The sequence below is a fragment of the Gracilinanus agilis genome, chromosome 1, assembly GCF_016433145.1.
Source record: "Gracilinanus agilis isolate LMUSP501 chromosome 1, AgileGrace, whole genome shotgun sequence".
In the NCBI taxonomy this organism is placed as follows: Eukaryota; Metazoa; Chordata; class Mammalia; order Didelphimorphia; family Didelphidae; genus Gracilinanus; species Gracilinanus agilis.
In genome coordinates this window covers 218,013,782-218,026,761 of record NC_058130.1, presented here as the reverse complement: position 1 = coordinate 218,026,761, position 12,980 = coordinate 218,013,782, and the positions used below count along the sequence as shown (strand labels likewise).

General features: G+C 34.7%; 1 protein-coding gene across 1 annotated transcript in view; it reads left to right on the top strand.

The window, feature by feature from the left end:
• Positions 1-12,980, top strand: part of LOC123234219 (transformation/transcription domain associated protein) — a 175,911-nt gene that overhangs the window by 25,460 nt on the left and 137,471 nt on the right. The window contains exons 13-21 of the mRNA XM_044660153.1: positions 2,034-2,112; positions 3,085-3,319; positions 3,873-4,197; positions 4,301-4,398; positions 4,806-5,000; positions 5,465-5,656; positions 8,605-8,770; positions 10,161-10,417; positions 11,299-11,499. Of these exons, the coding sequence (XP_044516088.1) occupies positions 2,034-2,112; positions 3,085-3,319; positions 3,873-4,197; positions 4,301-4,398; positions 4,806-5,000; positions 5,465-5,656; positions 8,605-8,770; positions 10,161-10,417; positions 11,299-11,499 (1,748 nt within the window). The remainder of the gene's footprint in view (positions 1-2,033; positions 2,113-3,084; positions 3,320-3,872; positions 4,198-4,300; positions 4,399-4,805; positions 5,001-5,464; positions 5,657-8,604; positions 8,771-10,160; positions 10,418-11,298; positions 11,500-12,980) is intronic.

Below are 12,980 nucleotides of genomic sequence, written 5' to 3'. Positions count from 1 at the left end.
GGCGTTCTCTTCCTGAAGGTGACAGGGTTCCCTGTGCAATTTCTACACAGTGCAAGAGTTACATTAAAAGGAAAAGGGTTAGTGACCCAACCCTTAGCAAAGCACTTATACTGGTAGGCCTGGGATATTTAGTAAAAGTGAAAGGCTGCTAGAACTGGGGTGCATATGAAATTCCTGGAAGTCTTAGGCATTTGGTAGGCCTTTGAGGCACCAAGACCATGGGCTAGGGGCCAGGATTTTCTTTGCTTTTTTTTTTTTTTTTTCCACAAACCCAGAAGACTGCCACCTGTTTCTGGGGGGATAAAGGGTTTAATTTCAGAGATATGAGTCCATGTATTCTGCCTTTCTAGTTTTATCATGGTGGGGGTGGATAGGATGGTTCCATGGGTATACTCCCAGGAAGTGTTAGCTGATTTCTCCATTTGGGCTGGGAGTATGATTTCTTCATCTTCCTTGGAAGGATGAAGGATTAGCACATTCCTTTAGGGGTTGGTAAATGGGGCTCAGCCCTAGATTTGCTCAGGAGTTTATTTTGATTAGGGTCAGTGCAGTCTGGAGGGCCTGGACCCAATCAATTCTTTGCTTACAAAATTAGGACTGTTACTGTAAGAGTGTCCCTGAAGATTAAAAGGACTTTCTACCTTTTGCAGGGTAATAGGTGCATAGAATCTATCACCAATCTGAGGGGAGTGGCCTAGGACTGCTTGGCTCCCTGTCCACCCCTCCCAGGGTGTGTCTGCTGCCTCTGCTCAGTTCCCTAGAGCCTGGGGGTGGGATAAGGAGTGGGGTGGGGGAGAGGGGAGGGGCCACACCCAGGGCTCAACCCAGCCACCATGCTCAGCCAACCAGTCACACTTTCAGCCCCTCCAAACTGTGGAAAGAGCCTAGAATGCCCTATCCCCTGCTTTTGGGGGCGGGGCCAACCTCCCAGTCTAATTTAGGGGCCTGAGCATGCCCATGAAGAGGCCCCTGTGAGCCATCTTTGGCATGTGTGTCATAGGTTCACCATCACAGGCCTAGATTATTGAAACCCCAATTGGTCTCTATGTCTAATTTAGCTCCTCTCAAACTCATTTTTCAAGTAGCTAGCAAAATAATTTTCCTAAGGTTCTAGTGTAACTAAACCACTCTTCTTAAAGACCTCCAGGGGCTTTCTCTTGATTCCCTGCTAAAATACAAACAAATGCCTCTCAACCTGTCATTTAAATCTCTCTACAACTTGGTTCCAGCTTCCACATTTATTTCATATTACTTTCCTACATACATATTTCCCTTCACTCTTGTCAGACACTTAGAGTTCTCTCAAATTTAATATGCCATCCCCTGCCTTTGGGCATTTGTATAAATTGTTCCTTGGATAATGCACACTATAGAATATTTAATTGAGTTTAATTTTTTCCAGGTCCATTGTCACAATCTTTATTATTAATTATTTAGTACCTAGTCATTTGTATATATTTCTGGAGCTCTTTGCTTTTCTGGATTTCTTTGCTTCTTTTCTTGCCTCTTAGACTAGAAGCTCCTGGAGGCAAGAGACATGTTTTGGGCTTTCTTTGTATCTCTAGCACTTAGTATAGCACTTAATAAATGCTTGTTGACTGATTGGCTGTTTCACTAAAAAGGGACAAAGCATTGTTCCTTTGTCCTTCCTCTGATATCCTTCTACTCCCTGTACCACTTACTGGATACTTGAAATTTTCTATCACAACTGCTTAGCACAGCAAACTTCACATGTGCTTGAAATGGCTAGGAAGACCATATACTATTGGATACTCCTCCTTTTGCATTTGTTAGTAGTTTCTCTAATTTTGGAAACATTTGCTGATATCCCAAATTGTATTTTTAGTAGCACATTTTGTGCAACCAATAGTAAGGAAATCAACATTTTTACATAATGAAATCATGTAGACTGTTTTTCTTTTCTTTTTTTAAATGTGGATTATATAATTGACTTCTAAGTTAGGTACTATTTAAATAATGTAACATGCAATTGGTTTTGTTGGTAATCAGTGGAATAAATATTTACATTCTAGAGTTCATTCCATGCATGGACAAACTGTTTGATGAGTCTATACTAATTGGTTCTGGATACACTGCTCGAGAGACTCTGAGGTATGAACTAGCCCCATGGTATCTAGTTGGATGCTTGCCCATGATAATGATTTGTTGTATTTCCTTTTTGGAATATTTAACAATTCTAGCGCCTACAAATTAAATTTACTTGTCTTTAAATCACCATGAGATTTGGAAGTGCAGTTTAGACATAAAGAGGTAAAGCAAAAGGTGAGAGTTGGTTTTTTGTTAACATAGATTGTAGATAGAATTTTTGAAAAATACCTTTTGGTTATTAGTATTCTTCTGTTTTTCTCTTACTATTTTTATTACACTAAGTAGTGTTTAAAGTGTCTGCTTGATTTAATTTTCGTGTATGCAGTTGCAGACAGTGTGCTTCTTTAGAAGTTATGTTGCCCTGAGTGGTAGAGTGTGAGTAAGGGGTCTTTAGGTACTTTGAAGAACATTTTGACCATCTGCATGAAGAGTCTGCATTGGTAAAATATTCTGTTGTTATAGAACAAACTGAAAGCTATCTTATAACTTAAGGCATTAAAGCAATATGCAAAGGCTTTTTAGAACTTAATGATCTGAACATTATAGTAGTGTACAACAGAATAGGAAAATGTTAATTGACATGTACTGTTTCTACTTTTTGAGCCACAAAATGGGCACATGCATGATCAAGCCCAGTAATTATTTTTTCCTTAGGCTAATTATATATTTCAGTGTCCTTTGGAGTAGAATGGTTGAACCAAAAAAAAGCTTATAAAGGTCATTTTGGAAAAAACAAAACACCAGCTTTAAAAAGGCACCTTTAAAATTATTAGTTAGATGAAAAATGGAAAGAGTTGTAAAATTGTAAGCTAAATTCAAAGTTTGACCTCAGTGGTGCACTGGCCTTCCTGCAGACTTATCTTACTAAGGCAAAATAAGATGATAGCACAAATTGATTATGGAGTTTATAAATGCCAGTGTAATGCACACCAGTAAATAGTCCTAAAAATTAATGAAATTTTTTTCCTATTCTAGGCCACTTGCGTACAGCACATTGGCAGACTTGGTACATCATGTCCGTCAGCATTTACCTCTCAATGACCTCTCCCTTGCAGTCCAGCTATTTGCCAAGAACATTGATGATGAGTCATTGCCTAGCAGTATCCAGACTATGTCTTGCAAGCTTTTGTTAAACCTAGTAGATTGCATCCGTTCCAAAAGTGAGCAGGAAAATGGAAATGGGAGAGATATTCTAATGAGGATGCTAGAGGTATGGATTTTTATAAGAAGTTAAATGAAAGAAATGTCTTTTAGTAAGTGCTCCCAAATCTTTCAGACTTTGAATTCCAAATTACCTCTTTATTGGCCATTATTTTGTATAGCAAATAGCTAAGTTGATTAAGTTGATCTTATAGGATACTTGTAGGCATATACCAAATATTTAGGTAAGATGTAATGTTTAGGTAGGTTAGACATGTGTAGATTTTTTTTTCACCCTTACTTTCCGTCTTAGAATCAATACTGCGTATTGGCTCTAAGGCAGAGGAGCAGTAAGGGCTAGGCAATGGGGTTTAAGTGATTTGCCCAAGGCCACACAAGTAGGAAGTGTCTGAGGTCAAATTTGAACCCAGGACCTCGGTCTTTTTTCCAAATGTAATACTAGTCACTTCTTTGGGAAAGAATCAAAAGGAATTCTCTTATTTTGTTGAAAATTTTTTTTGCCTTATATTTGCTGGACTAATTTGATTTGAAAATTAACTACTGATATAGTCAAGATAATTTTATTCCTTTAAATCTATCATATTAATTTTCTTCCTTTCCAGGTTTTTGTTCTGAAATTCCACACCATTGCTCGGTATCAGTTGTCTGCCATTTTTAAAAAGTGTAAGCCTCAGTCAGAACTTGGAGCAGCTGAAGCAGCTTTGCCTGGGGTACCTACAGCTCCCACAGCACCAGCCCCTGCACCTTCACCAGCCCCCACTACACCTGTAGCTCCAGCACCAGTCCCTGTATTTGAGAAACAGGGAGAAAAGGATAAAGAAGATAAACAGACATTCCAAGTTACAGATTGTCGGAGTTTGGTAAAAACTCTGGTCTGTGGAGTCAAGACAATTACATGGGGAATAACTTCATGTAAAGCACCTGGTGGTAATTCTGCACTTTAATTAAATTACTAGATAAAATGCAGCATTTGTCTAAAAACTTTAAAAAATGTTTGTGGTTTTAATTTGACATGCGATCTCTCTTCCAGAAGCTCAGTTCATTCCCAACAAGCAATTACAACCCAAAGAAACGCAGATTTACATAAAGCTTGTGAAATATGCAATGCAGGCTTTAGATATTTATCAGGTAAGTAATATGGTGATGAATTGAGCTGTTATGAAGGAAAGCACCACATAGAATTGTACATTTTTTGACTCTTTAAGCACTTGGCATGCACTCTAGTATTTATAGAAGTCTTTTCAAGAAAATTCTGTTTTATCTTAAGGGAGAATGTAACATTAAATTTAGTTTTTTCCTTGCTTTGAACAACTTTGGAAAGAAAAATTTTTCCAAAGTGAAAACAAGTCTATAAATGTAACAGTACAGGAAGATTTGTTTATAGGGCATTTTTCCTCACTAAAGTGCTTTTGGCGAATACTGCCATGACCATATTTAACTGGGAGTTTATTACACAGTTGTATTTTGACTTATAAATGTTTTTCCTTCTCAAGTGAGTAATATAAAAGTTACATGAAATTTTCCCTCCATTCCAGGTCCAGATAGCAGGAAATGGGCAGACATACATTCGAGTAGCAAACTGTCAGACTGTTAGAATGAAAGAAGAGAAGGAAGTGTTGGAGCATTTTGCAGGAGTTTTCACAATGATGAATCCCTTAACATTTAAAGAAATCTTCCAAACTACAGTCCCTTATATGGTAGAAAGAATCTCAAAAAATTATGCTCTTCAGGTATAAAATGATTTCCATCTGTCTTCCCAACCCTGAAATTATTTGTTTACAAATTAAATACCTTTTGTCTTTTAGTAATTTGGAAATTAGTTTTTAAAACATTAAAGATTCCTTAAAAGGACAGAGTTCAAAGAATTATTGTAAAGCCATCTATACCTCAGAAAATAATGTATCTGAAAAGCAACTTATGATTTCTAACTAAATCTTTTGTTAGTCAGAATTAGTATTCAGAGAAGTTCAATGAGTTTTGGGTGGGAGTTAAGCTTATATAAAGTAAATGCCTGAAACTACTTAATGTTTCAGAAATACTTCATTCTTCATGGAAACATTTCTTTCTTTCTCTTTGTTAGGTAATTAATTTTGTGAGCCCCAATTACAACATTAATTCATTTAAGCTGATTTCCTTATCTTGCAATCTTTTGGAAAGGCATTATTTTTGTCATCTGAGTTTCTTGTTTTAACAGATTGTTGCCAATTCTTTCTTGGCGAATCCTACCACCTCTGCTCTGTTTGCTACAATTCTTGTGGAGTATCTCCTTGATCGACTGCCAGAAATGGGCTCTAATGTAGAACTCTCCAATCTGTATCTCAAGCTGTTCAAGTTGGTATTTGGCTCAGTTTCACTATTTGCAGCTGAAAATGAACAAATGCTGAAGGTAAAGCTTATTTTGACTTAAGTGCCACTTGAACACAAAGATGATTTCTAAAATTATTCACTATTGGAAAGTTTCTTGAAACTATTCTTTTAACATTTGAAAAGAATTCCTTAAGTTAATAAATGTCCTTGTAGAATAAGAATCCTGCATAAAAACATTTAATGTACTTTTTTTTTTAGTCTAGATCTTGATTTCATCAGTGTGATAAATTCTTATGATTGAATCTCTTTCTACCATGCAGATTGGCAGTTCATCTGTAATTTATAGTCTTGGAGAGTTGTCTCAAGGGGCCTTGAGAAATTAAGAAACTTGTCTATGATCATATATTATATTAGATGTAAGACTTGAACACAGGGCTTTAAAGAAGGCTAGAGGCCTTTTATTCACTATGCCATCATGCCTCACAATGGGCTCCTCATTTGCAAATTCAGCATATGAACTATCTTGTATTAATTGAAATAGGAAAAACTTGAAGGCTTCATGTTCATATCTTTTTTTGAGGCCACATTTATAGGTGAATGTCTTTTTTTCTAACATGGAAACAAGTGACTGATTCTTTTGTTTGAAGGATTCACTTTGATCCATAACAAAAGTTTTTTAAAAATGTATTTTCTCCTTTTGTGGCAAATTATATCTCTTCTGAATGTTAGAGATAGTATTATTATCTTCTATGTTCAGAGAACCATTTTTTCTTTGAGAAACCTATGGCCTAACAGAGAAGTAAAGCTCTTTATTTTAGAGGGAATGATAATTCAGGTGTTAGTGATACAGTACCCCAAATTCTTTTATCTAAAACACTCTTCCTATTTTTAGTGATGTATTCAAGATTAGCAGCATTAGCATTTGTAGTTCTTGTACCAGGCTACGGTATTTCATGTCAACTTGTAAACAGAGGGCAAATGAAATGTTTGAAAATATTTGAAATCCTGTGAGGCTTTTGTTGTCTTGCATGTAGTTGGCATTCAAATATTTGACTGTAGAGGGTATATTCCTTTTTTACTGTGTACCTTTGTTGTAAAGATTGTTTAGATTGTTAAAGAAAATGATTTGCAGCTTTAAGCTTGTTGCATTCTAGACTTAGGTGAGTAATAAATGTATCTACTGGGACTACTGTGTATTGGTTCCAAGTCAGAAAAGTGGTAAGTCTAAGCCATTGATGGACAACCTTTTGAACTTGGTGTGTCAAAATTCGCCAAAAAAATGAGCATAACTCAGGTGGTGGGTAACTTTGAGAAAAAACACCATAATTTCGTGGTATGTAATATATAACTATTTAATAAACCAAAATAGGTAAATTAATATAGGTTGAATTGTCATCTATAGTGCACAGAGTGTCTACACTACACTACAGCAAAAATTTCATCCACAGCATGCAGCCCCATACTTTTTTGTATGTGGCCATATGTGGTCGTGTGTCATCAAAAATCGTGTGTTATAGGTTTGCCATCACTGGGCTAGGCAATGGGGGTAAAGTGACTTGCCCGGGGTCACACAACTGGGAAGTGTCTGAGGCCAGATTTGAACCTAGGACCTCCCATCTCTAGGCCTGACTCTCAATCCACTGAGCCACCCAGCTGCCTTTGTAGTTTTAATAATAAATAGCAGTACTTTAAATCTGATAGTAATATAATGATTAGAAAGCCATCTTTGGAGTTAGGAAAACTTAGATTCAAGTCGTGCTTCTGATTCCTTTGAGTCATATTATCTGACTGTTGACAAGTCATATAACAGGGGTTACATGATATAGTGCCTATTGCAACTTCCTGAGTAAATAGGATGGTTGTAGAGCTTTCCTTTACTACTTGGTGTGCTCCTGGTGTGCCCCTCCCCCCCCATAACAAAGAAAATCATAGGTCAAGATGGAGCAGGAAAAAAAGAAAACTTTAAATTTAGAAATAGCTTTTTAATGATTTTATACATACATTCATGCACACCTACAGACATACATTTAAAAAAAAAAAACCAGTTCTTCACAGCATTTTGTGAATAAGGTAGCACTACCAAGTACTTAGAAAATGAGGAGATAGAACTAGAGTTTAGTGACTTAAAAAAGAATTAGAACTACAATTCAGATCATTTGAATCTTTTACTGAGCTTATGCCTTTGGTTTTATTACTAGTTAATATTTACTGCAGAGACTGGGGATTTAAATCTTATTAGTTTTCTAAAAAATTGAGAATGACATCAGAATATGTCAACATGAATTTTTCTTAGATTTTCAAGATATTAAAAGATAATTGTTTTAAAACAATTTGTTTGAAACATAGTATAAAATTGAATAGCCAGAATCTTGATCTTGAAGAGAAGTGTTGAGGTTATACAATCTGTGGTTGCTTTTTCTGCTTTTTGTCATACTATATTTTTGAATCAATGAAAAGAATAAATGGAATAGGACTTAAGAGTTCTTACTTGTCCTCATTTTCTTCCTCTGTAAAATAAGGTATTTAGATTTGACCTCTGAGAATTAGTCTAGTAATAAAATTATAAATTGGAGATAGGATATTTAGTTGAAAATTTGAACTGATTGATGACAGACTATATAACTTTTAGATATCAGGAAAAATGTAGACTCAAGACTGTCTCACTGATTGTACTTTCTTTTAAAGGAAAAAAAATCACCTGTAAATATACACAAAAATAACATTGATTTTAGACTACACTTGGGTTTTATACTGGCTAAATTTGAGAGGGAATATATATATTTGAATCAATACTGTAGTCGTTTTTTCATTAAAAAAAAATGTAGGTCCACAGGCAATGAAAGTAACTACTTTCTTACTCCCCCTCCCAGTCACTCCCACCTCCATGGTATATTTGGTTCAAATCTATCAAAATTAGCTTTAGCCCTTATTGAATTACTTTGAACTTTTGAGTTAAGTGTGATGATGATTTAATGATACTGCCATTTGTTGACCTGTCTTTTTATTGTCTGTTTACATATCTCATAGCCCCACTTGCACAAGATTGTGAACAGCTCTATGGAACTTGCACAGACCGCCAAAGAACCCTACAACTATTTCCTGCTCCTTCGAGCATTGTTTCGTTCCATTGGTGGGGGTAGCCATGATCTTCTTTATCAGGAATTCTTGCCTCTCTTACCAAATTTGTTGCAAGGTCAGAATTAACCATTTCATTTGTTCTTTAAACTTGGTTCATTCCCAACATTTAGTCCTTTTTTCCTGGTTGTACAATGGATAGAGAACTGCCCTAGAAGTAAGGAATATCTGGATTTAAATTCCTCCTTTGACAAACTAGGCAAATTGAACCTTTCATTGTCCTAGGCAATTAATTCTCTGTAACATTGCTGAGAAAATGTTGATCTCTGATGGTTTAAGGAATTTGACTTAGATGTAGATAAGGTATTATTTTGTAGAGTTTTAAGGACTTTTTTCACCCAAAGAGTTCTCTCCATACCAGTGAAATCCCAGTTTATCTCTGTGTAACTATTATTATCCTCAGAGTTGTAAAAGGTACACTATGAGGATCTACATTTAAGCCTTTAAAAGGCATAGCGGGCTATAAGGTGAGACTGCTGAAATAAATTACAGTTGTTTTCCGGGCTATATAGGAACTGATTGTGGGGGATCCTAATTTTTCCTTTGGGAGTGTTGCTTGCATTTTGAGCAATAGATTTTCTTGTTTTAAGATTAGACCAGAGAAAGCACAACTAAGGTTGAAAGAGTTAATTAAAATGAGAAATAAAGGAAATAAGTTACTTTGTACTTGAATGTTATGCATTAGTTTATGAATTGAAATCCCTTCATGCATATATTTAACTGGGGGTATACATGGTGTATTGTGGTAATAAGAGCTTTTTTTTGTGCTTATCATATTTTGCTTTGTTTGAACTGATTGCAATATAGGAAGTTCTTTTCATGTCTTTCCTAGTTAGGTTGAAAGGTTTTTGTTGTCTTCTTTTTCTTTTGCTTCTCTCCCTAGAAGAGAAGAGCCTCAAATAAAATGTTCTTCACAATAAACAGCCAATAAGTACTTGTTAACTGTATAGGTAGGAAATCCTGTGCCAGCAAATAGATAAAGTATAATCTAATCTAGTCTTCTTATCTGTCCTCAGTAGTTCTCCTACAGTATAAATCTTTTGTTATATTGAGCTCAGTCCTTTTCCATTCTTTACTTCCTCACCCACACATATTTTAAGCACTTAATCATGGTATATGTTAATGAACTATTATGAAAGCATTGTGCCAGAGGGCATAGGAATTGCTAAAGCTGAAAGGAAGAAGACCTGAAACTAACTTCAGTGCAAATCTAACTTCAGATACACTCATTATTAGTCAGTCAAGGGACCCTGAGAAAGTCTTTTAACTTCCATCTACCTCTCATTTCCTCATTTGTAAAATTGAGGATAATTAGTTTTCAGGATTGTTATGAGACTGAGACAATATTTGTTAATTATTTTGAAGACCTTTAAGCATTTTATAAATTCTAGTTATTATTAACCAAATATTTTTTTTATTTTTTCTTTTAAAAATTTCCCCCCTTTTAGGACTTAATATGTTACAAAGTGGTCTCCATAAGCAACACATGAAAGATTTATTTGTGGAACTATGTCTTACTGTACCAGTTCGACTGAGCTCCCTTCTTCCATATCTACCAATGTTAATGGATCCCTTAGTATCTGCTCTTAATGGATCCCAGACATTGGTTAGCCAAGGCCTTCGGACTCTTGAATTATGTGTAGATAATCTCCAGCCAGACTTTCTTTATGATCACATTCAACCAGTGCGGGCTGAACTCATGCAGGTAATATGAAGTTCTTGTATCTGTTATTTTCATTTTGTACTTATATTTTTAGTTAAAGCCATCAAGCCATTAAAGTGACTTTCAGCTTACTTTTTTGGATTTCTCTGGTATTTAAAGAGATGTATATATCGCAATAGACTGGTATTTGAAAATCATGTGGAAATTGATTTAATTTTCCCATTTTATATTCCTAAGACCAAAAGAAATGGGTATTCTTATTATAATTCCCTGAGACTTCAGAAAGTCCAGATGACTTCGACATGTAAATAATATTCGTTGCTGAATAGCAGAAGGGGCTGGACAATAGAGAGGCAGCATGATATTGTGGAAAGAGCATTGATTGGGAGTTAAAACCTGAGTTTTAAACCTAGATCCTGGTACCTACTGGCTTTGTAACTTTGGACACTTCAACTTTCTGAGCCTCAGCTTCTTCAATCATAAAATAAGGATAACATTTGAACTACCTGTATTTCCAGCCCTTTTCTGTAGTCTCCGATATGTTATAGAAATGTGAATTGTTAGCATCAATAATAAAAATAACGGTAACATTTCAGAAGAAACTTTCTCACTTTGCTTATTAACTAAAGTTTCAAATATGCGGTATGTAAAACAAGAGGTAGAAGAGCAATTGGAATCTTTCATAGTCCCATTCATGTATTATAATACAGTTAACCCAATAACATGACTACATGTTGGTAAAAATTGCTTTAAAAGGCTAGTTTTAGAAACAGTCATCTTTGATTTTACTTCTCAATTTTTTCTTAAGTATTTTAAACTTGTAGGAAATTTTGCTAAACAAATAGGAACATGTGTTTAAAGATTTATGATATTCTAATGAAATTGAACATTTCTTGCATTTAAAAGTATTACTTTGATTTTAGGCTTTGTGGCGTACCTTAAGGAATCCTGCAGACAGCATTTCTCATGTGGCCTACAGGGTACTTGGTAAATTTGGTGGAAGTAACAGGAAAATGTTAAAGGAGTCTCAGAAGCTTCAGTATGTTGTAACTGAAATTCAGGGACCTAGTATCACAGTAGAGTTTTCAGATTGTAAAGCATCCATTCAGCTTCCAATGGAAAAGGTAAAGTTGAATGTTTTTGTAGTTATTTAACTTGATTACTTAATTTTCTTAAACTTAAAAGTTTTAGAGCTTCAAATATTTTATGAAGGTATACTAATATGCCAGTCACCACATATACACGAGAAGGGCAAAGTGAGGCTTGTACTTGCAAAGGAACACTGGTAGGTGGGTTTTTAAAAAAAGTTTTGCCCTTTTTTAAAAACAACAACAGCAATAAAGCCCCCCACATTTTTATTGATTTCTTTTGTTTTTGCTTCATTTTCATTTTTAACAATCCTTCACACTAATCCTTCCCAAAGAGTCATCATTTATCACAGAAAAGAGGAAGATAAAAAAATTCAAGAAAACTAATATATCATATTAAGAAGTTCTTATATGCAACATATATTATTATATGCAGTATTCACTTCCATGACTCCCATGCAGAAATTCCAAACCTCTGCAAAGAATTAGGAGAGAGGGAGCAGTTAGGTGGCTCAGTGGATTTGAGAACCAGGCCTAGAGGTAGGAGATCCTAGATTCAAATTTGGCCTCATACAATTCCTAACCTGTGTACCCAGAGCAAGTCATTTAACCCCCATTGTTTAACTATATAGATTATACTCTATAAACTACATGGTTCTTATGCCTTGGAACCAATACATAGTACTGATTATAAGACAGGAGGTAAGGGTTTTGGTTTTTTTTCCCTTTTAGAAAAAGAAATAGGGGAGAGATGCCTTCTAAAATTTGGTCTTTGGGGTTAAGCTTGATCATTTCATAGCATTGTTTCTTTTATTGTTCTTTCTATTTATGTTATAGCCATTATATTTGGTTTTGCTTACTTCACTGTTCATGCTTCTCTGTTAATCATAGTCAGCATTTCTTACAATACAATAATATTCCATTATGTTCGTATACCACAATTTGTTTAGTCATTCCCGTTTATGTTACCCTTAATTCTTTCTCATATATTCTTTTAGTTGATCGCTCTCAGCACCATATGACATAATCATCAAAACCTATCTCTAATTCTTATTCTTGAAACAATTCTTTTTTATTGTTATACATTATACATTTTATTATACTTTATTTAAAAATAAATGCTCGCCAGAAAGCACTTTAAAAATGAAGAAATATCACAAATTTAAACATTAATAAGAGATATGTTCCTAGGATTAGGAACAATAGCTTTAATAATTTACTAGACATTGCAAATTTGACAAAATATTTAGAAATCCTAAATTTGTAATATACTTCAGGAATAACCTTTTGTATCATACTTAGATTGTAAAATAGTATAATGGGACAAAGTTTTCCCTTCTATTATAGTCTAGTATTATAATTATAGTTCTCCTATTATAATTTAACTTTAAATCAGCCTTTCAGTAGTACTTTAGAAAACTCAGTGATTATTGTTGATGAAATAATTAACATTTTAAAACTGATGTTAGAAAGATTTAGAGAATTCCATATTACTTAATGTCTTAACTTTTTCTTGG